A 23,292-nucleotide genomic window follows, 5' to 3' on the forward strand; every position below is an offset into this window, starting at 1 on the left:
ACTCTTGTAAGTTAAAATAATTATAATGCAAACGTATTTTATTGTTCTTTAGACAAAATAACGCGTCACATCTGTCATTTTAAAAGCATTTTAAAGAATTGACCACATTCTCATGATAAGAAATGCATGTGTAATGCTATCTAAGTTAACTTACTGGTAATGTTTGGATTTGTTTGTTGGTGGAACTAATGCAACACACTAGTTAACAATTTGTCATGGTTTAAATGGTGAAATCTGATATCTAATAAATAAAGCTAACAGTAGCTGCATTCTTCACTGCACAGAACCACAATATATTATAACAGAACATTTTTTCTTAAGCATTTTTACACAATTGTTATACCATGATTTACAGTTTGTTGGATGCAGAAATTGAGAATATTGCTTTTGCATGGGTACCCAATTAAATGTTAAAATCTTTGCAATATCTTACAAATATTATACATAACAATCAAATATATATTTCTTAATTACACAGAAGCCGTAATGCTGCTTTGAAAATGTGTATGCCACTCATTATTAACAATTGTGTAAAAGGCAACCGCGTGTATATTTATTGGGAACCCCACATCATCTAAAATATATCCTATCTCAGGGAACAAAATAGATAAAATGCAGTTGTGTATACGCTCTTCTTGTTGTGTGCATTGTTATTTCCAACTTTGGTATTTGTGATATAAGGCTATGGCTGTTCCTTTTGAGAAGAACTTTCTCGGAAGAGCTGCCTGCCATGGGGTTTGGGGCCAGGACTTGAGATGGAGAGAAGCTTCATCCTTGAGCATCCTAATGGAGACTCTTCGGAAGTGGTTTGCTAAAGCAAGGGGTAATAATATGACTTTAAAAGTGACATCTTAAACATGCTATCAACATTCGAGTATGCTTTACACAATGCAACTGTTTTTATGTTTTTGGACATTCCACCTTAACTCTTCAAAACATTTTTCAAAACTGTCTGTTACCTTTGCTAGTTTGCGCGGCGTGGTGGAGTCTTCCGCTTGCCCCGGTCGTTTAGGTGGTCTGCTGCCATCACTTGGGGAAGAGCTCATCGTTCCCACCAGCACTGCATCTCTGTCATGATATGATAATTGGGCTACAAATTCCGTTGCCGTCATGCTTGGCTCATCAGAAGTGTACATGGGTGACCAAGAATAAGTTTGACTAAAGCTCAAGTCATCTTGTAAAGACGTGTCAGGTTCTTCAATGTCTTTGTAGAGGTGTCGTATGCATGAAGGTCTGGTGCTACAGGACGGCTGAGAGAAGTTGGGGGTATGCAGGACGGGTGTGGATTGTGTAGGTTCAAAACATGATATTTGTGAAGGCCCAAAATGTTGGGTTTCCACTTGACTTTGACTGAGTCCCGACTGAGTTAGGGTGTCTTCTCCTTCAGGGCCTGGTTGGGAGACGGCCTTCTTGACAAGGTTGCACAGTCGAGTCTTCCGTGGGATTATCATTTTCCTGATGGCTCTTTCTATGTCAGTTTCTCTACCCACAACATAAACGCGCTTCTGACCCCGCGTCACAGCTGTGTAAAAGTGTTGCCAGTTCTGACCTTTGCTATCTCCAAGCACGTACACAATGGTTTCTGCCTCTGAGCCCTTAAAGGAAGCAACAACAATTATGAATCATACTAAATTCCAAATGGTTCACCACAGGAGAGCAAAACATCAGAAAGTGAGTGAGTGTGCATATGTAAAGTATGTGTGAACTCATTACCTGAAAGGTGTGAATGGTTCTTGCCCAAGCGTGACGTAGTTTACATTCTCTCTTAAACTCCCGGAAGTTAGCAGTCACCACCCGCCCGTCTCCGTCGTCTAGTGTGAGGTATCGCTTCTTCCTGGATTTCCCACCCGTACCCTCTATTGTATTATCCTGTAATTGGAAGGGGAAATAAATAAAAAAAATCTGTTTACCGGTTAATAACATTTGCAAAAGACTTAAAAACATTTATTAAAATACACCATGAATAACAGAGGTGTTCTACTATGAATGAATTTGTTGTATCTGAACAGGCTCAGATTTACCAAATCGCCAGTGACAGCTATAGTTCAGGTACATTTGTAAGATTTAACGTTAACAAAAAGTTATAAGAAATACAAAAACTCCAGTACCGCTTTAATGAAGAAAATTTCTCCATTGCACAGTCGTTCTTTCACTTTAGGCTGGTCCCTTTTCTGGGTTCCAGAAAAATCACGGGAAGATCCGGCAGCAACAAAGGACGCTTCAAAACTATGACGGGATTTTTTAGCATCCTGAGAAGGTCCAGCTGTGTCAGGCAAAACCTCGTGTTGTGTGGGTTCGTTGTCTTTCTCTGTGACGTAGCCATTCTTTGTGCAGCAAACTTTATCGTTCGGTTCGAAGTTGATTTGATTTTTGTGATTCCTAAATTTCAAAGAAACAGAACGTAAACCCTCATATACTTCTAAATGAAAGAAATCTGTCGCTGAAGCCCATTCATGAAATGTAAGTGTTTTGTTTTTTCCATGTGGCGTTGTTTCATTTACTCACTTTGGTATATGACCAGAATAATGCTTGCAGCAAAGCTCATTGATCAAGTCACAGTCCTTTCTGTAAGCAAAAAATCTTAATGTCAAGAACAGCATGTTAACGTAGACATAATCTGATGGGTGCAGAGAAAAATATGTTGCATGTGACCAAAATATGAGCCAATAGTTTACTGAATATCTATTTTGTACTCATGCTTAAATGAGGTCTTACCTCCTAAAAGCCACAAACTGTGACGCTCTGTCACTTTTGAGTCCAGGACCTTTCTCAAGTAAGAATTTGATGGCATTCTGGAGGTCTTAGAACATAAATGGAGTCAGAACACAAATATTTGAAACAATTTCAAACCGGCCAGTTTAAGGGTGGTGCATCTTAATAGTTTATTTTTCAAATGAGGTTCAGAAAATGTCTTCAAGGTGTCATAACCTTTGAAGGGTGATAATGTGTCTAAGTGATAAACCTGTATACAGCAAGTTAAATGTGCCTCAGACAACAAGAAGCCGTTTCAGGAAGACAATACACTAGACATACAAGTCACCTAGCAATGGTTTTCCTTTGATGAAAGTACCCCTTTGTTATTCTAACTATGGACCTTTTGCTCCACACCTTCACAGAAGACAAGACATCTTTCAGGACCTAGCTTAAACCATCTAAGTGGAAAGATTCATATAGTTTACTGTGAAGAAGGCAATAATATAACGTAACTGCTCACTTACCCAAATTATAGTTTTCTCCAGAGATCTGGACAAAAATGAAGCTTTCATGTGATGGAATTGAATAATGACTGGTCATGTCTACGATGGCATCAAAGTCCAGAGGAGTATAATGCTTCCTTATACCCATTGCTGAAATTCTGAAGGTGGAGAAAGGGAATACAAATTTCATCAGCAATCTACAAGCTAGCATGCTTATACACAATTTTCAGTATTTTAGAGTATAAACTTCTATCTGCTTACAGTCCAGCATTTTTGACGATGAGCTCAGACTCAGATCGATGGTTTGTCTGCATCTCAATGGCCCAGCGGACCTTCTTGAGACCTTCGAACAGATCATACAGGGTGTTGCCAGGATCAATGCTGGGTAACTGCCTCACATCCCCTAAAATCACAAAAACCTTCACTTGTACTTCGCATTTTGTTTAGAAAATAAATTTTATAAATATTCATGGAAGACACTTTTACCCAAAAGGATGAATTTCTGGAGTTGGGCATGTTTGGTAAGCATGCTAAGAAGGGAGTGAAGAATCTGAACAGACACCAGACTGCCTTCATCTACCACAAGCACCCGCACTTTTGAGAACTTCCACTCCTCAGGTTCCCCGGTCTGATCTTTTTTTGCACACATGAAACTCCATAAAACCTGATATAAAAATAATTGTGTATAATTGACAATTGTCACAAGTTTAATGGCTCTTGTCATTCCAAGGTCCCTTCAAAAAATCTAAACTTAAATATTTTATGTCTATGTACTTGTAGTTAGGGTGACATTACTTCAAAACTTAATATCCAGTTCCTGGAATATCTGTCCTGGAATAACTCATTACATGGCATGGATACAAAATACAATTGAATATACCTGGTGCATGGTGTAAGCTGTGAAACTTGTTCTCTTAGTAAGAAGTGAAGCCGCTCGTCCTGTAGGAGCAGTGAGGAGAACCTCCAAAGGCTTTTTGTCATCACCGTCGCTGTCCGTGCCATTTCGTCCCTCCATAGGCGTGTCAGTAAGCACCCCATCACTAGACCCCTGAGAGTCGTTTTGAAAGACCTCACAGGCCTTCAACACTTCCTCCCTGTCAGACGTTTGCTGTTCCATGGCTGCCTTGAAGACCAGACTAACCACCGTGGTCTTACCACAACCGCCTTTTCCGCTGATCACCGTCACCGGGTTTTCACACATCATTTCTGCCGCTCGGACCTGATCGGGGTCTAAATCTAGAGCAGCCTGATCAGGATCCCAAGAGTCTGAATCAGAGTCTGACGTTATCTCATTGTGGTCCACGTTTGAAGGACTCGCCAGGACATCATCACCAAGAGACCGATCTGAGATCGCATTTTCACAAGCCTTGGCCCTCAATCTCTCCCGATGGGCTCTGTGAAGAACCTTTCTGACGTCCAGCTTAATTTTCCAGGGTTCTCCTTCCACTAGGGACCTCAAGCATTCAGCGATGCCGTTCTCGTAACCGAAGAGGTTTCGAAGTGCCACTTTCTTCCTCTCCCTCTTCAGCACGCCCTGCTCCTCGAGGAAGTGCCTCGCTTCCCAGGTACGCACGTACCCAATCCTACCCTCCAGTCTATCCTGCTGAATGTACGTGCTGCCTGTGGATCTGCAGTAGTCCTTTATTTTTGCGTACAACAGGAGGGCATCCCTCTGCAGCTCTGGGATTGTGTTGAACAGGCCGCAAAGCTCAAACGCCTCCACTTTTGCTTCACACCGGACGAGGTGTAATTCTTTGAACATGATCTGTTAAAAATAATAATAATAATAATCAAATAGTGAAGGTGAACATTGGTCTGAGCCCTGTAATGAGGGCGGGCCCACAAAGGTCTCCTGTGGTATTACCCTAGAGAAAAGGTTTTTACCTTTAAGTGAAGGAAACACCCCATGAAAGAATTCTTACTTACATAGTTAAAGCCCAGTTTCCAAACATCACTCTTTATAAGTGCATCCAGTTTGTCCAACACATCTGTATTATTTGGTTGCTGTTGAGTAGGCCGAGTGGAGTCTTCCCCCTCCGGAGTGTCTGGTGGCAGTTTCATTATTTCTTTGTTTATTATTGCCATAAACTGGCCTGGCAGCAACGTTGGCAAATATTTCATGATTCCAGGATACATGCTGGCGACCCTCACGTGTGTTCCAGGAGCTGGAAGTGTTTCAAGAAAAGATTAACAAAACAAGATAAGCGATAATGGTAATTACAGTTTATTTTGTGTGCAAATATGTGATCTGGCCTTAGACAAGATTACGGTTTATGGAGTTAAAACTTGATCAACACACCAATGATGCATTTAATGATGTACTTCTTATACTGCATGCTTGGCATTTAGCTTTTGTTTGTTAGAATACATCCAAAGTGTTGAATGTAGTGAATGTAGACCAACCTGAGCGATTGACACATGACTTGAGGTTATCGGCTATGGCTTTATGCTCTGGTTTCGATTCCTCAAAATCCTGCAGGGCGTCCATCACATTAGCGAACTCCAAATGTCTGTCTTCGGGTAACCAGTCCATAAACATGGTAACAAACTCAGGTTCGGCACTACAAGCTGTAAGAAAGAGAGACACAATAGACCGTCCCTCTGGTCCCAGATCAGTACGGAGGCTGTACGAGGGATGGCCTTTCACAAAAGACTTGCGTTGGCCTTGACGAACTGTGCAGGTTATTGACCACCAGGGATCGCGTAATGGAAAACGCCCATCAATCCGGTAGATTCTACCCATAGCCATGAAATCCACTGCAAGTGAAGGCAAAGAAAACGGAAACTGGAAATACTTTTTGTACTGACAAAATGTTTAAAGGCTTTAAGTGACTGCATTGTGTTTACTCGTTGTTGTTTACAAAACTACACCAAAAGAAAATACAACTGTTACACTTTACCTTCTTTTGACGCCGGGACTGAGAAATTAAACATTTGTCCTCCAGATGAGACCGAGTCCATTTCCTTCATGTCCAGAAATTCTGGCTGTTTTTCCTCTTCATCTTCACTTTCTGAGACGTTCTCTTGATCCGTCTTGACAACGTGACGTTCAGGTAAAATATATCCCGATATGACTTTAACGGCAGCGGTTAAATTGTGCCTCGGCATTTTGCCTTTAGCTCGTTAAATTCAAATATGTTTACAGTTCGCGGTAAAAGTTATTCTAGTTGATGTTATGGTATGGTACAAGTCGCGCTGAACTATATAAACGACTGGATTGCGCCTAGACCGCTAAACCAATGGCGGTAGGTGAAGCCACCGGAAGCGATCGCGTCGCCATCTTGGTTAGGCCAATTTTCAGAAAGCGCCATTGACTTACAGTCAAAATGACGATCTAAAATAGCCAGTTTTCCAGTTAGGCGCGAGATACATTTTAAGTTCACATGTGTGTTTAAATGTATTGTTACTTCTGATGTTTCTTCCAATGTTTATGTTTATTTTGGATGGCGGATAGACATTAATGTATGTGTGAACGTTTAGAAATAAAGCTGCATGCCATGAAGAACATACAGCATGTATTAATCTGTATTTCGATTTCAAAATAAGCAAATTTGTCTCGTTGGTCTGCTGATCTGATCCAGTTATGGTAAACCGAGCCCTGTCACTCAAAAAAAGCCCTCTTAGCCCATGCCTTAATGTCTTAGAATGAACTTAATATAATTTCAGAAATGTATCTGCAATGAAGCTAACCGAACATTTATTATTTATTTATTAAAAGTTATTTAATTATATAAAACAAACACAAAACTGCACATAAGTTTCTTTATAAATTACATACAACATTCTACATGTTTGCTTAGTTACTGGATAGAGAGCTTCACTGTGGTATAGTAGGCTACTTTAAAGATATTTTTTAAGTATAGTACAGTTATTATAAGTTTCTATTATAACACTTTTTTTAAATCCCTTTTTAGTTAATTTTAATAAAAAATATAAGAACCATTTATTGAATGCATCAGTCTGACTTTAGAGAGAGAAGTTCCTCTGTTTTTATCAACCCTTTGTTGTACAGGTGAATGTTATTCCTCATTTTCTCTTTTGCTGGATTTTTTATATCCTCCTGAATGGACTGGTCGCCACCATCTGAAAAAATACGCATTCAGTTATTGTTAATATATTTGACAGAATTCAGATTAATATGCTAATAACTATTTCAAAAGCAAATCAAGCCTAACCCAAGACAAATAAACAATACATATTGCATTTTATTTTTGCTACTTGCCTATAGTGACATATATGACAGAGTTATTGAAGCCATTGGCACAACAGTCCTCGCAACCCTGCGCTTCTGCGTCATCGGTACAGCTGCACTCCACAGGCCAACTCCCATATAAGTTCACATGAGAAACATCTGACTTTAAACTATGAGCTGCTGAAACCACATTGTCACTTTCCAGTAGAGATTCATTGGAGCAACGTTCTCCGACACTCAGGAAAGTCACCGCGGACTGACTGAACTCGCAGGGTCCGGCCAGTCTGCCGACTCTGCGAGCGTCATGTTCCTCCATGGGGCTGTATAATTCATCGTCTTCTGTAGGGATGCTAACGGCAAGACCATGGGCACCGTTGGGTGCCTCAATCCAGGTAGGGATCTTATCATCCAGTGTATGTGGTTGGTCCTCAGGAGGCGCAGGGAATGGAAGAATCTGGCCCAACATCTCAAGCACCTTAATCATATAAAACAAAATACTCCACTTTACTTTTACGACAAGCAACATAATAATTGCAATATTGTGCACTCGTGCATTATATGTAAGTGAGCATATTTACTAACAGTATCCATGCCGGGCCTGACTCGCATTCTGCTGCTAGTGCACTCTATGCCGATTCGGAACAGACAAAGAGCCACCGAAGGAGGCCAATGCTCCACTTTGGGATCCAAGAACCGCAGACAGGCATCCACGCAGCCCTTCTCCTCAAACTGTGATCTCACTACATCTCTCTAAAAACAAAATGATATAAATGATATACGGTTTTGATATAAGTGAACAGTACTATTATATATCTAAAATACTCAAAGAATCACTCTTACCAAAAACGGGGTCTTTGCAGACTCTTGTATCACCTTCCGTCCCGTACATGTCTCTAGTATAACCTACAAACATGAACATATTTAAAACAATGTGGGCTGAGGGCTTAACGTCTGTTTTTGTTTTTTAAAGCATGTTATATTCACCATGCCAAGGCTGTAAACGTCAACTTTGACGGATAGCTTGCCATCGCGAATGTACTCTTGTGGGAGATAGCCGACGTGGCTACGGGAGGCGGTTTCCATGACAATGGTGCAGCTCTGGTTGACCGTGTGGGGTCTCAGGTGAGCTAATCCAAAATCAGATAATTTGGGCTGCAGGTTCTCATCCAAGAGTATGTTCGAACTGTCAACAAAAATACATAAAAAAACCAAAAGCGATCAGGTCAAGAGTGTGTGACACGTTTATTTTAATGCAGTCTCTTTACTGGAAACAGGACTAAATAAGCCCCTTTCACACATACAGCCCATACCAGAAATGTTTTAAGTGTTATTTGTAAAAATGCTCAGATGTGAGACACTAAACAAACACAACTAAGATGCTTTTATAGCTTCGCAGTGGCACCTTGTAATGTTTCCGCAAATAACCATGCAAGGTTGCGCAGTGTGTAGATGATTGACTGCTTTCGCAGTTCCTTTGATGATGTTAAGTCTCTCCTTCCATGACAGAGGCCTCTTCGCTTCCTTTAAAAAACACAATAGTAAAGATATTTGAAACTAGCATACGAAAACCTCTCATGTTGCAGATCTCGGTTTCAGAACTCTTTATATTTCTATAAGCAAACAGGTTACGATGAACTAAGATGGCGCTCTGAAAGGGCAAAGATAGATTACCTCATGAAGTCTGTGAAACAATGATCCATTTTGAAGGTACGGATACACTAAACAAAATCGATCGTCCTGTGAAAAGCTGCCCCATAGCTCCAATATATGAGGATGCTGGTATCTGAGAAGACAGAATATACAGATTTCTAATCCGAATCATTACAACAGAACAGGATTTATTTATTCATTCATTTCAATATCATCAATCATTTATAAACTAAGTGAACCTACAGTTGTAGAACTTCAATCTCTTTGGTGAATTTTTCCCACAATCTCTTCCAAGCAGCCTTATTTTCCTATGTCAGAAGTTAAGCAATTGGAACAGCCATTTTCAAAACAAAGATCTACATCATTGAAATATTTCACGATGTCAAGTTTGGGATCAGTAGCCGCTACCTGCTTGAAAACTTTCACAGCAAACGATTTGTTTCCCCATCTACCGCAGTAGACCTCTGCAAAAGCGCTACCACCAATTTTCAAGTCATGGTGAAAATGTCTTGTTCCCTCTATGACATCTGAGTTAGTGATGAGATATTTCTGTTCTTCACCTGTATTGGAGATTAACACGTAAGGCTAAAATGAAATTTACTAGGACAGACCACTTTCATCTGAAATCATAATGAAACACCCAAACAGAAGTGAAAGTTTCTACATCCAAGTTTGGGAAGTCTCAGAAAGACTTGTAGTCATGTTAATTCGTACAAAGGCAAATACAAAGTGCTTGTATTTTTTGTGCTTCATATGGTATCTTACCTTTAACATACACAGATTCAGGATGAACTGCTGATGGTTTAAAAGATGTTTCACTGTCTGTAAGATACTGAATAAAAAGCAAAACAAAGTGCTGATGAGATCCACATTCTTCAATCCGTTAAACTCACATTGTAAAAAATTATTAGAAAGTAAATCAGTTTTTACCACTGGACCAATAGGAGGTGAAGATGACCTCAGCGTACACCAATCTAAAAAAAATCAAATGCCTTTGGTTTCTTTGATATGTAGGGTTGTGATGGTATGTGGTTTTGTTTGTTACTGTATGAACAGATATAAATGTTCGTGGGTAACGCGATTACAGTTCTCTCTGTATTTTCTGCTTCATGGTTCCTTTCATATTTAGATTAGACTGCTTCCTCTTTAGATAAAGTATACGTTTCAAAACCATGGCAACACTTTCCTCTGTTGTTTTAAAAAAGGAAGCTTCGATATTATTGTTGTAGCATGTAAACAATCTACTTAGACTCTTTCTCTTATTTTTATAAGCATGTTTTGGTTTAGGAACAAGAACTGTTGTAACTATTCCAACTAAATAGTTACTGTTGTACATTATTGTTAGGGAAAGCATCAATACAAAAAAACGATTTCAAGATGATCGCTTCTCCATACCCTGGGACTGAAAAAGACTCCTAGCACGAACATGACCCATCTGATCTAGAACCTTCAGCAGATCCCCCACCGTTTTATTCTGCTGGGCCCACGACCACATAAGCTCCTGAGTGGGACTCTTCCCTCCAGTCGAGCACGTTTCAATGCACCTCACGTCCAGGAGGCTGGGAAGGATGCGAGAAGCTGGAGGGAAGACGGGGACGCATTTTAGAGGAAGATCCGAGGAAGCTGTGATGTACACAATTTGACTCCCAAAAGAATCCATTGTACACTTGTAGTTCTCATTGAAATCAATACACTTATTATTTCAGTCAATACATCTATTTGAATTTCCGTGGTTTCCATTTATCAGCAGGATGACTTTCAGGTTTGACAGAAGTGATAAAAAACGATAGAAATAAAAAAGTTCTTACCTAAATCTCGCCATCCGAGACCTTCGACTCCACTGTCCATCAGTTTACAAAAAGAACCCATAAGCAGTGGCGGGACATCAAAGAGAAACGTCGACGTGTTTATCTGACCTGCCATGATTCTTTATCTAGAGTCCAGTGTGTTTGCTTGTTTCTTTCATCGCTATTACACGAAAGACTTAACAGCGCTCTCGTGCGTAGACATCTGTTGCTACAACTCGGAATTTCCCAAACCACGCCCACTTCCTCAAAAGCGAGTACTGGTGCTGCTGTCATAATGTGCCGATTTCTATAAATTGGAAAGTAAAATACCACAAAAATAAATTATTGTAAAACTTAATCCCTTTAACTCGGAGCCGTCCCTCCCTATAACCGAACTAAGCGGCTGCTTAGGGCCTCGCCGCCACTAGGGGTCCCCAAGAGCACATTCAATTACAGCTTTTATGTGATATATTCACGACACACATCCATTTTCTCACGTGGGTCCGTAACCACTATTGTTTCTGTGGTGTGTGTCAAAATGTGTGAAATCACGGACTCAACGCAACATTGCTTTATCAAAAAGTGAGGTGGCCAATCGTATTAAAGGAGGCGGGAGTTACAGGTTACAGAGCCAATTGAATAAAAGAAGTCGGAGCTACTGTCATGTCGTCAGCTGTTCAGCAAGACGACGTTATGTACGTCACACGACATCCTGTCTGTAAGTGTAAGGTGTCTGTAAATAAGGTTAAGAATAATTGGGAATATGTTGTAAATTAATTTAATGATTATCAAGTAAATACAGTAAATAATAAAATAAAGATTAAATCATCCTTAAGGGCTGTTTTGCTTTAAAGGGTGTTTATAGGTTGTGGCTAAAATAGAATAAAGATGCCAATTGTTGTATTCGCGATGGCTGTGTTCATAATTTAAAGGGACAGTTCACCCAAAATTAGAAGAAATGAAATTATCAAATGTTTTGACAATCACAATACACTTGTTATGCAAGGTCTGTGTGCTTTTGTTTTTTATGACATTCCTACATGTCCGAACACAGCTTCAACTAATAGAATTGGGTGTGTTGGGTTTAAAGTGCAAATATCAAACATTGACAATAGTCGATTGTATTGGGGCACAGGGGGATACAATTATGCTTAGGGCCCTGTAAAGGTTTGGACCGGCCTTAACCTTTTGGAACAAACTAAAAATTTAACACAATTCTTTAAAAGCAGAGTTCGAATTGAGGGGGGGGCTGGGGTGATCCCCTCATTAGCATTAAGGGGCACCTCATAAAGTCTATAATAATGAACACGAGAACCCCTGGTTTTTCATTAAAAGGGATACACTGGATGTTTTTCATTATCTAGACTACAAATTATCACGCTAAAACCAAACACTATTGACCGTTATTGGCCCAAATTTCATAAAACACAAAGGATCATTTCAAACTGAAAGGGACATAAAGATGGTGGGAAAAATACATGGGCGAAGGGAGAGAAAATATTTGAAATGTTTTGCTCTCTCCAAAAACATTGGGGTCCTTTGCAAATCTTTCGAGTTTCCCCAAGAATATTTTTCTTTCCCTTAGAAAACGTTTGCATCCCCAAGATATTTTTTTAGCGCTCCCTTCTGTAAACATGAACTCCGAGAATGAGGAGAAGGGTACCTATCTGCTCTCGCCCAAAGGAATGACATTAGTTTTTTCTTATTCTGCATTGGTTCATATTATTTTCATATACTGTACTTGATCTACATTATCAGGAGATGTGTCACGTTTAAAACGATTATACGCCTCTGCATACCGTGACTGGCTGGTTTGCCCAGGTCAAACTTAGGCGAAATCTTAAGAAATTAGTTTTTGTGAATAGAAATGTTAACTATGCAAAATAAAACTATTAAAAATAGCATGGTCCCTACAAAAACTAAAGAAATATAAATTAAATCTCTCCCTCATGTGGATCTCTTTTATTGGATTATCAGCATTTTAAGGACTTTTATACCTGTAATGGTCAAATTACTGTGAACTATCGTGTGATGCTTGTACTGGCAGCTCCGTCCATTTTCTTTTCTGAGGTGGCTGGTTAGGGGGCTTTGACACAATTCGAACACTGACTTAAAGTAACGTTCTTCCTTCTTTTTAACTTAATAATATGATGTAAAGCTCATATTGTGCCTTTGCAAAACAAATATTTAAAAAAGAGTTTACAGCAGTGACACAAATAATAACTGCACAAGAAACACAATGCGCTTGTTTGTTGAAATCACATTAGGTAACAATATACCAATAATAAATGTAATTGTTGGCGAATTTGTTTACTGTTTTTAAGGAAAATACAGTGCAGCTTTCGCCATATTCTGTAAACAGACATTTTTCCATGTTCAAAATGTATTTGCAATTCACTTTATGAATTTTTCATAAAACATTTAACCTAAGCTTTATCGGTCGGTACTCATGCTGTTTTTCTGGTGAAAGCTGGTGAATAACATATGATTTTAGCTTCTTTGTTGCATTATCACTGTTGTTAATACATGATCGAAGTGTTCCTTATTTGTTTATCTCATTTATATTCAGGATTAAAGAAGTGAGTCTCACGGGAAATCACGTTACTTCACCTCAACATGACGCAGAATTGACACTGAATAACAACAAACGTGATAATAGTTCAAACGTTCAAATCATCCTTTCATCTGCACATTTAGCCTACATCCTTCGCCTGTTTTGTTGGTGTTGAAAGTGAAACTAGCTTGGTTTGGCGCAGGTTTTTTATCCAATCCCTGAAATGGTTGATCAGTCGCTAAGCAGACATTTATGTTTTAGGTAGGCCTACTTAAATACTGTTTGTATTTTCTATTAAAGCACAAATAACAAAGGTTATATCAGTTTATATACAAGTTAACACATTCATTAATGGAATTATAAACCAAGACTTGGTATTTATTTGAAGCAAATAAACACAATTGTTTTAGGTTTTCTAAACTTTATTGTCCCATCTTAAAAATTACAAGATTTCCTCTGGGGCAACAGTACAATTTATGTTCTATAGGGATATTAATTTACTAAACATGTTTGAAAAAACAGAATTGAAAAAAACATTTCGATAGTAGTCTTAAATCTAAATGCTAAACCATTGCCCCATCACATTAAAAAGTCTACTCCCGCATGTTGTACACACCATTTACAAAGAGAGGAATGAAACAAGTGAAATAAGCATAAATCAAACCCATACAGAAACACATAGCAGCTAAACTTTGAGTATAAACCTTACTTTAATGTAGAACGAAGTTGATTAAAGTCTGCTCAAAAAAAATATCAATTTGATTCATCCTTATTTGTAGGCCTATATATATTGGATCTTGAGAGGGACCTCTGTAGATGATGTAAAATGTCCGAATGAAAATTTATCCTACGAAAGAAGAAACGATAATTGAATCCTCTTTATATTGCTAAACTGGACACGATAAAAAAAGATATATGCTGGGTAACATAAGAAACTCAATCCAAACATAATTCTCTGCCACTTACCCTCTTTGTTGGTTTGTTATATTGACATGTTTGACTTTACATGTTTGTCTCTGCAGGAAAACAAGGGATTCAGTACATTAAGTATTATGAAACAATGTGACCGAATTAAAATACTATTTGACAGTAAATCTTACAACACTAAAAACACAACACTCACCCCAAGAAAATTTGTTTTGGGTTTCCATGTGTCTTACTCTGCAGATGTATTCCTCTCCTTTCTGTGGTGTGAAGGGGACACTCTTGGTAAGATGGAACTGCCAGCCCTTTTCGAAAGCCAGGTCAGTCTGCTGGGCATCAGGAATAACATCTCCATTTTTCAGCAGGTCAATGGTGATGTCAGGAGGGTGGAAGCCGCTCACATGGCAGATCAGGGTGTTGCTTTTTCCAAACTCTCCTGGAAAATGGCTGTACACCTGGACTTTGGGATTGGCTGAAAAACAGAGAAATACATACATAAATAAGGGGATCATAGAATGTGTTAGGATATGGAAATAAGACTCTTTCAAACTGGAATTCAATCGGCAATGGGGGCGCATTAAAAGGTTAGGGACAGATGCAAATACACAACACGGAAATGAGACTACGACTGACAACATATAAAGTATTTGAGTTGATTCATCCAACAAATATCAATCAAATAATGGATGGAAACATACCAGAAAACAATAAGAAGGTACTACAAATAGATCTATTTATATATTTCATAACCTCTCTATAAGCAATATTTGTAGTGAGCAGATAACTAAATATGTTCTTCCCATAAATATTCTTGTGTTAAATATTAAATGTTGATAGCAATAACACATTCATTTGGCTTTCTTACACCAGTGACGGTGCATTTTTACACCACTTGAAATGAAAGCTAGAAAACAATAGTTAAATAGTTTCAAAAATAAAATACTTACAAATCTTTCCTTGTACGGTGACAAATACAAGGCAGAACACTGCAAAAGTTACGAGCTCTCTCATCATGGTCTGTTTTATGGCTGCGTATCAGATAGACAGTCCTTCAGCTTGCAGAGCTTCCTCACTCAATATCGAAAGTGTTTCACTGGTAACCTTAAATGCACTGTACAGTACAACCTCCTCAAAACATAAAGCAGCCAGTAGAAAAACTGATAAGGGCTGTTGTTGGGTAGATTTGGACAGGGGAGGTTGTAAAGGCAGTTGCATTGGTCTGGTAAATATGGCTGCCTTTGGAAATACCCAAACTTACCAAAACAGACCACTCCCATTTGTGACAAACAAAACAGATCCACCATTATGTAAACATACAGCAACCAAAACAATTGATATGACATATTTACAATGGTGAAGCTAAAATGGCGTCAGATAGACGAAACTTTAAAATTGACAAACAATATTGTTTAATGTGCAGTGTGATATTATGAATATTTTAAACTACATTTTATATTTATTCTCCATTTATTACACATGCGTTTTAAAAGTTCTTAAATAAAAAAAGATTTGTAGCCTACTTAAAGAAAAACAAAACGCTAGCATATAAAGGGGATTTTAAGAAGTGGGAAACTTGAATAAATGGTGGCCATCAAAATTCTTTTTTTGTTAAAGATTCAAATAAACTTGAACCTAAAATAATAATAATATGTCATGCCTTTGTTATTGTCAACTTCCAACATATATTTTTTGTGTTGAAGACCCCATTCTTCTTTTGTACGGACACAAAACCAACGCAAATGGATGGGGGGCCATTATCAACATGTTTGTGGTCTGCGGAAGAGTTAATGATGATCGAAACTCTTTACATTTTCTTTTAAATGTTCTTGTTAATAACCCAAGAGTCATTCTAAACAGTCTACCAAAACATGATCTTTCTCATGTTTTCAAACATTACCCTTCTCATCTAGCCTTTCCTTTCTAATAATCTTAGAAATGCTATCTTGAGTACACCAGGCTTATTCATTTGATTTATGCCAAAGCATAAATATAAAATCCAATGGCTATTTAGCATCAAAGAGGTGCAAGAAAGTATGGGAAGCATATGAATTCCTTTTCCTTATTTGTAATAAGGCCATATGAAAAGTTCAGTCTTTATATGAAAGGCATATGAATTGTGGTTTGGCGAGGATGTCAGATTCCCTGCCACAACATTTTTCATCACTATGGATACGATGCACAATATTATGCTTTGTGGAGATCTTTATGGTTAAATATTAGAGGCTTGGGAATTTGCTATATGCACTGAACTGCCTTGTTGAAGTTCAGCTTAAAACAAAGGATGTTTTCTCGTCTGCTTTGCATATTTGATTGAAGCCAAAGCAGATTTACCAGCCTGGGCACAATTCCAATGCTTAATGTTAATCCACCTATTGATGAATGAATAGCATACAATTTACACATGTTTTAATGTCACTGCATTAAATGTTAGATAGTACAAGCACACACCGAACAAAAGACTTCATGCAAACAATGTTCAAGTTAATAATAGATCAACTGTATTGGGATATATATTGGGATACTTGCTTTGAATGTATTATAATTTGAACTCGAGGGGAAACTGATTTCATTCTCCATAATTTACCCTTAAAGTTAAATGTAATAATGTATATGAAAGCAAAGGCCTAGCATCATGCATCATGGGCCCGATGCATAAACAAAAGTGAAAGTAGATTTCAAGGCACAAGATCTCCGGGAAATCACGTGATAACAGGGATTTTAATTATTTCTGACGTATACAGAAGAAAATCTAGATGTTTTGCCATGTTAAATTCACAGTATTCTGTCCAAATCAGCTTTTTTCCTATTTTGTGCTCAAAGGCTGATAAGAATTCAACTGAATTTCTCAAAATATAGGGCAAATTGCAATGGCACATTTTGCCCACTTGCTGTCAGCATTATAACAGCATTGGAAGCTAAACTAAAACAGGAATACATTTGAGCCACTGAACTCGTTCAGACGGATTTGCAACATCGATGACATGTTAATGTTTATTTGATGTGGGTATGTAAACTGCGAAATGTAACGGTTACTCTGTAATCTAATGATCCCGTTTTATGTTAACAAAATTAGCCCATCCAACACAAGGTTTCAACTGTAATTGAAGGTCTATGAGCACCGTTAGTTAATGTCAAATAGAGGAAATCACATAAAGATCACTCAAAGTAATAACTAACTGAAAAGCCAACACGTTTTGGCTTCTTTTTAACAGCTTTACCCAGAGTGTGTCACAAATCTACAGAGTTCTCGCGTTGTAGACGAGTGGGACAGTTCACAATCTCAAAAAGCTGAGGTCAGAGACCAAAACAAAATGTTCACGCCTTACTGGAGATTTTTTTCTGCAATTACCTCAAGGCGTAAAGACTTTAAGTTTGTCTTTGGAAAATATATTGCTTGGTGAAGTGAGAGTAGAGGAGCCAACAGATTTCTACATTTTTTTAATGGAGATCCCACGTACAAAACTAGTTGCAATGGTTCTATTTTGTAAAGAGCATAAATCATTTTGTTATAAATGATCAGAATAACAATGTGGGTGATACGTTTCAATTTCACTATGTATTTGGTATATTTATCTTTTTCTTTAATAACTCTTCATGTCTGTGCAAAGCCTGATGATTCATGTTTGAGAATGTTCCCCGGGAGCATCTCGCGTGCTTCTTGACTTTTTGTAAACAGAGTCAACACGATCACTATTCCAAATTTGCCTTTTTAACCAGCCTACAAAGACTGTGCATCTTAAATGCGTATTCTTTTAACATGTTTCTAAATGGTTTATATTCTCAAATGTCGAACGTATTTTCAGGTTCTGAATCCCAGATTCAGCCGTTCTCAGTCTTTTAAACCACGGTATGTAAATGTAAGCTTCGTCCTGGTTTATAAGACGATGCTGCAGCTGGAGCTTCGGAAAGGAGTTTTATTACATGTGGTATTGTTACCATAAGTTATGGAACGTAATCAAACATTTGTCGTGGAATTCTTGGAGTTACTCTAGAATTCCCAGACTTCCCGGCCGGTTCTATTAGCTCAGGGAATGAAAGCCAGATCTGAACTACAGGGTGGATTAGAGCACCAACAACAGAGAAAGGGAGAGAGAGAAAGGGAGCTTCCAGCCATGCGGTTCGGTGTTCCAGCCAAGTCTGGGCTTCATTAAAATGAGGTCATTTACAGAGCCAGGAAGGAAAGGCGAAGAGAGGGAGGATAGGAATGAGAAAGGAGAAAGAAGGAAGACATAGAGCAGTGATGGAGGGGGAGCAGAGATGGGCGGTGAAGGGAGGAGGGTGGCAAAATGAAACCAAGATGAGTCACACAGAGGAAGGGGAAATCGTTCCTCGATGACTGTATGAGTGTGGTCGGGATTATGTCGCCGGCACGCGAGCCTACGGGTGCTGGTGATGGTGGGATGAGTCAGGACCGCCGGAGTGAGTCAGTGGTGTGTGTGACACTTCGGTCGGACACACCCTCAAACAGAAGCGTACATACACACATCAGTCACACAATGTAAACAAATGCGGATTCACAAAGGCTGATTCACTAAGTGGAGCTTAATGCTTGTCACTACACAAACATACACTAAAAATAATACAAAGTTAAAACTAGTAAATGTAGGTGCATGGGGAAAAAGAAAAGTGACATTGAATTGAGTTGCAGAAACTCTGTTTTAAATGCAGTCTAAAATGCCATTCATTTCACCGTTTGGCCATCCACAGTAGGCAGTGCTTCAGGGCGACACAGACGCTGTTAATATTACAGGGATAGTTCCCCCCAAAACTCTGCCTCAAGCTGTTCCAAACCTGTATACTATATTTCTTTGCTCTGTTGAACACCAAGAAAGATATTTGGAAGAATGTTAGCAAATGGGATTTCTGTTGTACCATTGACTACCATTAAAATGGTCGCAAACGTGCTCCAGGACTGTTTGTTTTATTAAATTCCAACTTTTGTAGAATAATTCTTTCTACTATGGTACGCAATGGTGACCCAGCAATCTCAGTTGCTAACATTCTTCCAAATATCGATCGTTGTGTTCAATCAAACAAAGAAATGAATACATTTGAGGTACATAATTCATGACAGAATCTTCATTTTTGGCTAAACCATCCCTTTAAAATCAGCATAGATATATAGAACTAGATGCCTCATTAGCAGCTGATTCTATGGGCCTCTATACAACCGTGGTCTGCCATAGTGGAACGGTGCGAGCCGTTCTGCATTGCCAAGTCTGCGGTGTCCCGTGGAATTGGGCTACTACCCTGTTGCTGTCAACTTATTAAATAACAGGAAATGTTTATTAAAAAGCGAGCCGGTGTAAGGCCTTAATGCCCGTGACAGCTGGCTTTGTAACTGAAGAACACACGCCCACCTCAGACATCCCACTCTGAACACCAGCGCAGATTCGCCAACAGCAGGCTCTGACACACAGGCTGGGGAAACCGGACCTCTGGTCGCACCCGGTCCACATTAGATCACACGGCCTGTAGTTGTGATGTCCAGTGACTCATTCTTATAAACAGGCCCTTCTGAATGAAAGGAGATCACATGTCAGAGTCCCATTGAGAGTCTACAGACGTCTCAGCACTGTAGTATTTTGTGTACGAATCTGCTGCTGACTCACCTCGACTGGAGCGGTTACGCTCTTGAAAGGCATGAATGAGACCAGGGTCGTCCAAGTGTGCTATAGTTGGGAACAAACGTGCCAGTTGAAGTCTAAAGAGAAAACTGTTCATTCATTATGTAAGAACATAGATCACAGACATGCGTTTACATAACACTAAGCAAATAAACCGTGGAGGAACACTAGCCAAACCTGCGCATATCTAGCGTGAATACTCAACTCGTGGATTAAATACATCCAAATTGGGCATCATCTGGGCATTTCGAACTCGCTTGAACACGACAGAAGTAATGGTGCGGTGGTTCATTTGCATAACTTTTTGGTAGTTATGCATGTATACATTTGCGTAGCCTGTGTGAAAGAGAACACGTCTAACACTCTCTATCTGTTTTTACAGCTCTGTAACATTGAGCGTGTGTGCTCAGACATCCGTTAACCCTGACTGAGGATTCAGGCCAATAATGTTGCTAACCTTAACCCTCCTGTTGTGGAACAATGCAGCAGACAGCTCTGGCCTTCCTCACAGCCAGACGAACCATTCCAAACACTCAACTGCAGGAAGCTTCCAGACACCCGAAAGACTACAACCCCACCCCTCCAGACTCACTGTAACCTCAGCTCCCAAACAATCTGTAGATATTTCACAGTAACACCCTTACCCACAACAAAACACTACATTACAGATTCAGAACACACATTTGTACCATGGTAGGAGTTTGGGGGATGTGTGTTTCTCAAGTCACGTTCCTCGGCTGGAAAAGCTGGAATCAATAAACCATTTGAAAAACTGTTCATTCTGCCAGACGCAACGTTATCATATTTTCAGTCAAACTTGTTAAAACATTTGAAACAACCACTGCAAACATTAAATGATGCCCGGGCAGCGATAGGATACGTGACCTTGGGAATTGGAACACATCTGAATGATGACTCTGAGAATTACTCTTTTCCTTTTACCTGCTTCATATTTAATAAACGTAATATTTGAAAGGACGTTTTTTGAGAAATGTCTCGGTGGCCTTTTGTCCATACAATGAATCTCAAGGGGGGCTTACATTGTTTGGTTACCAACATTCTTCAAGATATCTTCGTTTGGGTTCTGCAGAATAAAGAAAGCCATACATGTTAGGTAAACATATAACACACACAACAATTTATTTTCAGTGAACTGTCCTTTTAACACTCTTGTGATGCACTAACATCATATTTAATATAGTCACAATTAAAGTGTAAGCAAAACGTACTTATAATTTAAAGGTTAATACATAAGACTATATGAAATGTGGATATAGGATTGTTGGGCTTAAAATGATCCGAGGCAGACAGCAAAGTCTGAGCCATTTCTCTACAACAGCTGCACACAGACAAGCGATGACAGGAAACGTGTTTTATTTGCTCAGCAGAGTGGATGGACATCCTTTAGTGTGAAAGACAGAGCAAGCGCAATCTGTATAAATATGCAAACATCTTTAAAACAAAATAAACCAATATATTAATGTTTGTTTATATAAATAAATAGATTTATAGAGGTTTTTTTTCTCTCTACCTGATTTGCAAATAAGTATTTGGTAAGGCATTAAGGTAACCTTTATAAAGCATTTATAAATGTGTTCATTAGTAATAAGTCATTTACAAATGCATTATGAAGCAGTTATAACTGCATGAATAAAAGGGGGGATTCTTACGAAATACCTGCCAAATAAATAGCCATGTTTAACTCGCATGTTATAAATGCTTAATAAATGTATTTATTCATCATTTATTTGACTCGAAAGCAGATTCGTTATTATCTTGACGTTGTTTGCAATATGTTGTCAGACTGGACACTTTAGGGTGTTATGTTGTTTTTCTTATACCTGCTTACTATTTGGCAGGTATTTTGTTCGAATTCCCCATTTTATTCATGCAGTTATAACTGCTTTATAATGCATCTGTAAATTACTTAATCAATAATGAACACATATAAATTCTTCATAAAGTGTACCTTAATGTAAAGTGTTACCAAGTATTGTTTCTTTTAAGCATTAATGTAATGTTTTTGTGTATTATTTCTTTCTCGTGTGTTTTTAATAATTAAATTTAGCCTTTTAATACATTTATTTAGTTTGAGGGACATTTAGACTAACTAAAAAACTGAGCTCAAGCTAACCAGTTTCCTCAGTGGCCTTCTCCTAAACAGCTGGATATGCTAATAAGTGTTCAGGCAAGACTTTCTCACACTGAAACAGACCCTCTTTACACGGAAGAGGTAACAAGACCACCTCTGAAGGTGGTTGTGGTAGCGGTGAGCTCCGTCTCCACCCAGACTTTAAACCCAGTTCAAATTCCGCTACTTGGGTCAATCTGAAGGAATTATGAAGCATATTTACTACAGACACTGACGCTAACCAAATCCTGGTTATATGGCAGCGGGTGGAGGCAAATAGCAGAAGTAGTGGGGGCTTCGGGACGAAGGGGAGTGGGGGGAATGAGTGACGGGCCCTGTCAAAGTGCAGAGAACGGTGGGGCTTTGAAGTGGGGCTGCCGTCCCATTCACAGACTGTGCTATAGAGCAGAGGTCAGGGGCTCCGGGGTGGGCCACGTCTCCCCCGTGAATACACCAAAGAATCGGAGTTAAAGAGATGTTTCGGAATTGGGAAGAGGGGGGGAGAGCCTGTGGAAGAGGAACGGGGAGGGACGAGGGAAAAAAAGCAGTCCGTAACATTGTGTACCTAGAAGTTCCATACATGGGAGTTGGCCTCTCTATTTCTGAACATACAGCCGCAGTGTTTGCTGTGGATTTTCTTTAAACACAGTGACTTCGGTGTTGACTAACTGATGCTTAATTTTATTCGATGTTAAAATGCTGTTTTCACAGCTTAATACACAAAGACAGCTATAAGTAAGTCAATTGAGAGCTGGTTTTCCTAAAGTGGATAAACACTGGCAAGCACAACATTACTCTGTTTATTTGAGCGCCCCAACCATCCAGACACAGCAACATGTAATTCTTCAATCTCAAGACTATGTGGAAGTGCGCTGGACTCTTGTTTGAAAACATTTCTTTTCGCAGTTACAATAACACTACGCGTAAACAAATACACACTTCAGGTATTAAGTAGGAGAAACATGCCCATTGTCTCTGGCAAAGTCTTTATACGTTATAGATGAAACTAAGTATTTTAACAGATTTTTGAAATAGTGTGCACTTACATGAGACCAGCACTACAGTAATACCAGTGGCTTAAGAAAACAGTTAAGATCATTAGGTCAGGTGAATTGTACTTACTATTAAAGGAATTATTCACCTTCAAAATGAAACACACTCCATCTTGACATTTCACACTTTCTTCGTTCTGCAGTGCACAAAAGAAATGCACAAAAAACATTAGTAACA

The 23,292-nt window shown here is 38.9% G+C and overlaps 3 protein-coding genes across 3 annotated transcripts; all 3 read right to left on the reverse strand.

Moving 5' to 3' along the window:
• Positions 1-18: 18 nt before the first annotated feature.
• helb (helicase (DNA) B) lies at positions 19-6,506 on the reverse strand. Its single transcript, XM_079454171.1, has 13 exons — positions 6,098-6,506; positions 5,601-5,954; positions 5,124-5,362; positions 4,078-4,962; positions 3,684-3,861; positions 3,459-3,600; positions 3,219-3,355; positions 2,716-2,800; positions 2,506-2,565; positions 2,109-2,379; positions 1,714-1,869; positions 960-1,595; positions 19-811 (listed from the first exon to the last, which is right to left on the reverse strand). The coding sequence occupies exons 1-13, from the start codon at positions 6,303-6,305 to the stop codon at positions 683-685; spliced, it is 3,480 nt and encodes a 1,159-aa protein (XP_079310297.1). The 5' UTR covers positions 6,306-6,506; the 3' UTR covers positions 19-682.
• Positions 6,507-6,878: 372 nt separating this feature from the next.
• irak3 (interleukin-1 receptor-associated kinase 3) lies at positions 6,879-11,089 on the reverse strand. The gene is made up of 13 exons (XM_079453986.1): positions 10,848-11,089; positions 10,435-10,617; positions 9,970-10,013; positions 9,805-9,871; positions 9,448-9,599; positions 9,283-9,347; positions 9,061-9,172; positions 8,792-8,910; positions 8,374-8,572; positions 8,230-8,292; positions 7,972-8,139; positions 7,420-7,864; positions 6,879-7,280 (listed from the first exon to the last, which is right to left on the reverse strand). Exons 1-13 carry the CDS (start codon positions 10,960-10,962, stop codon positions 7,153-7,155), a joined length of 1,860 nt encoding a protein of 619 aa, XP_079310112.1. The 5' UTR covers positions 10,963-11,089; the 3' UTR covers positions 6,879-7,152.
• Positions 11,090-13,732: 2,643 nt separating this feature from the next.
• Positions 13,733-15,449, reverse strand: b2m (beta-2-microglobulin). The gene is made up of 4 exons (XM_079454403.1): positions 15,252-15,449; positions 14,504-14,776; positions 14,347-14,396; positions 13,733-14,227 (listed from the first exon to the last, which is right to left on the reverse strand). Exons 1-3 carry the CDS (start codon positions 15,316-15,318, stop codon positions 14,383-14,385), a joined length of 354 nt encoding a protein of 117 aa, XP_079310529.1. The 5' UTR covers positions 15,319-15,449; the 3' UTR covers positions 13,733-14,227; positions 14,347-14,382.
• Positions 15,450-23,292: the final 7,843 nt, after the last annotated feature.

This window comes from Barbatula barbatula (genome assembly GCF_947034865.1).
Source record: "Barbatula barbatula genome assembly, chromosome: 4".
Lineage (NCBI taxonomy): Eukaryota > Metazoa > Chordata > Actinopteri > Cypriniformes > Nemacheilidae > Barbatula > Barbatula barbatula.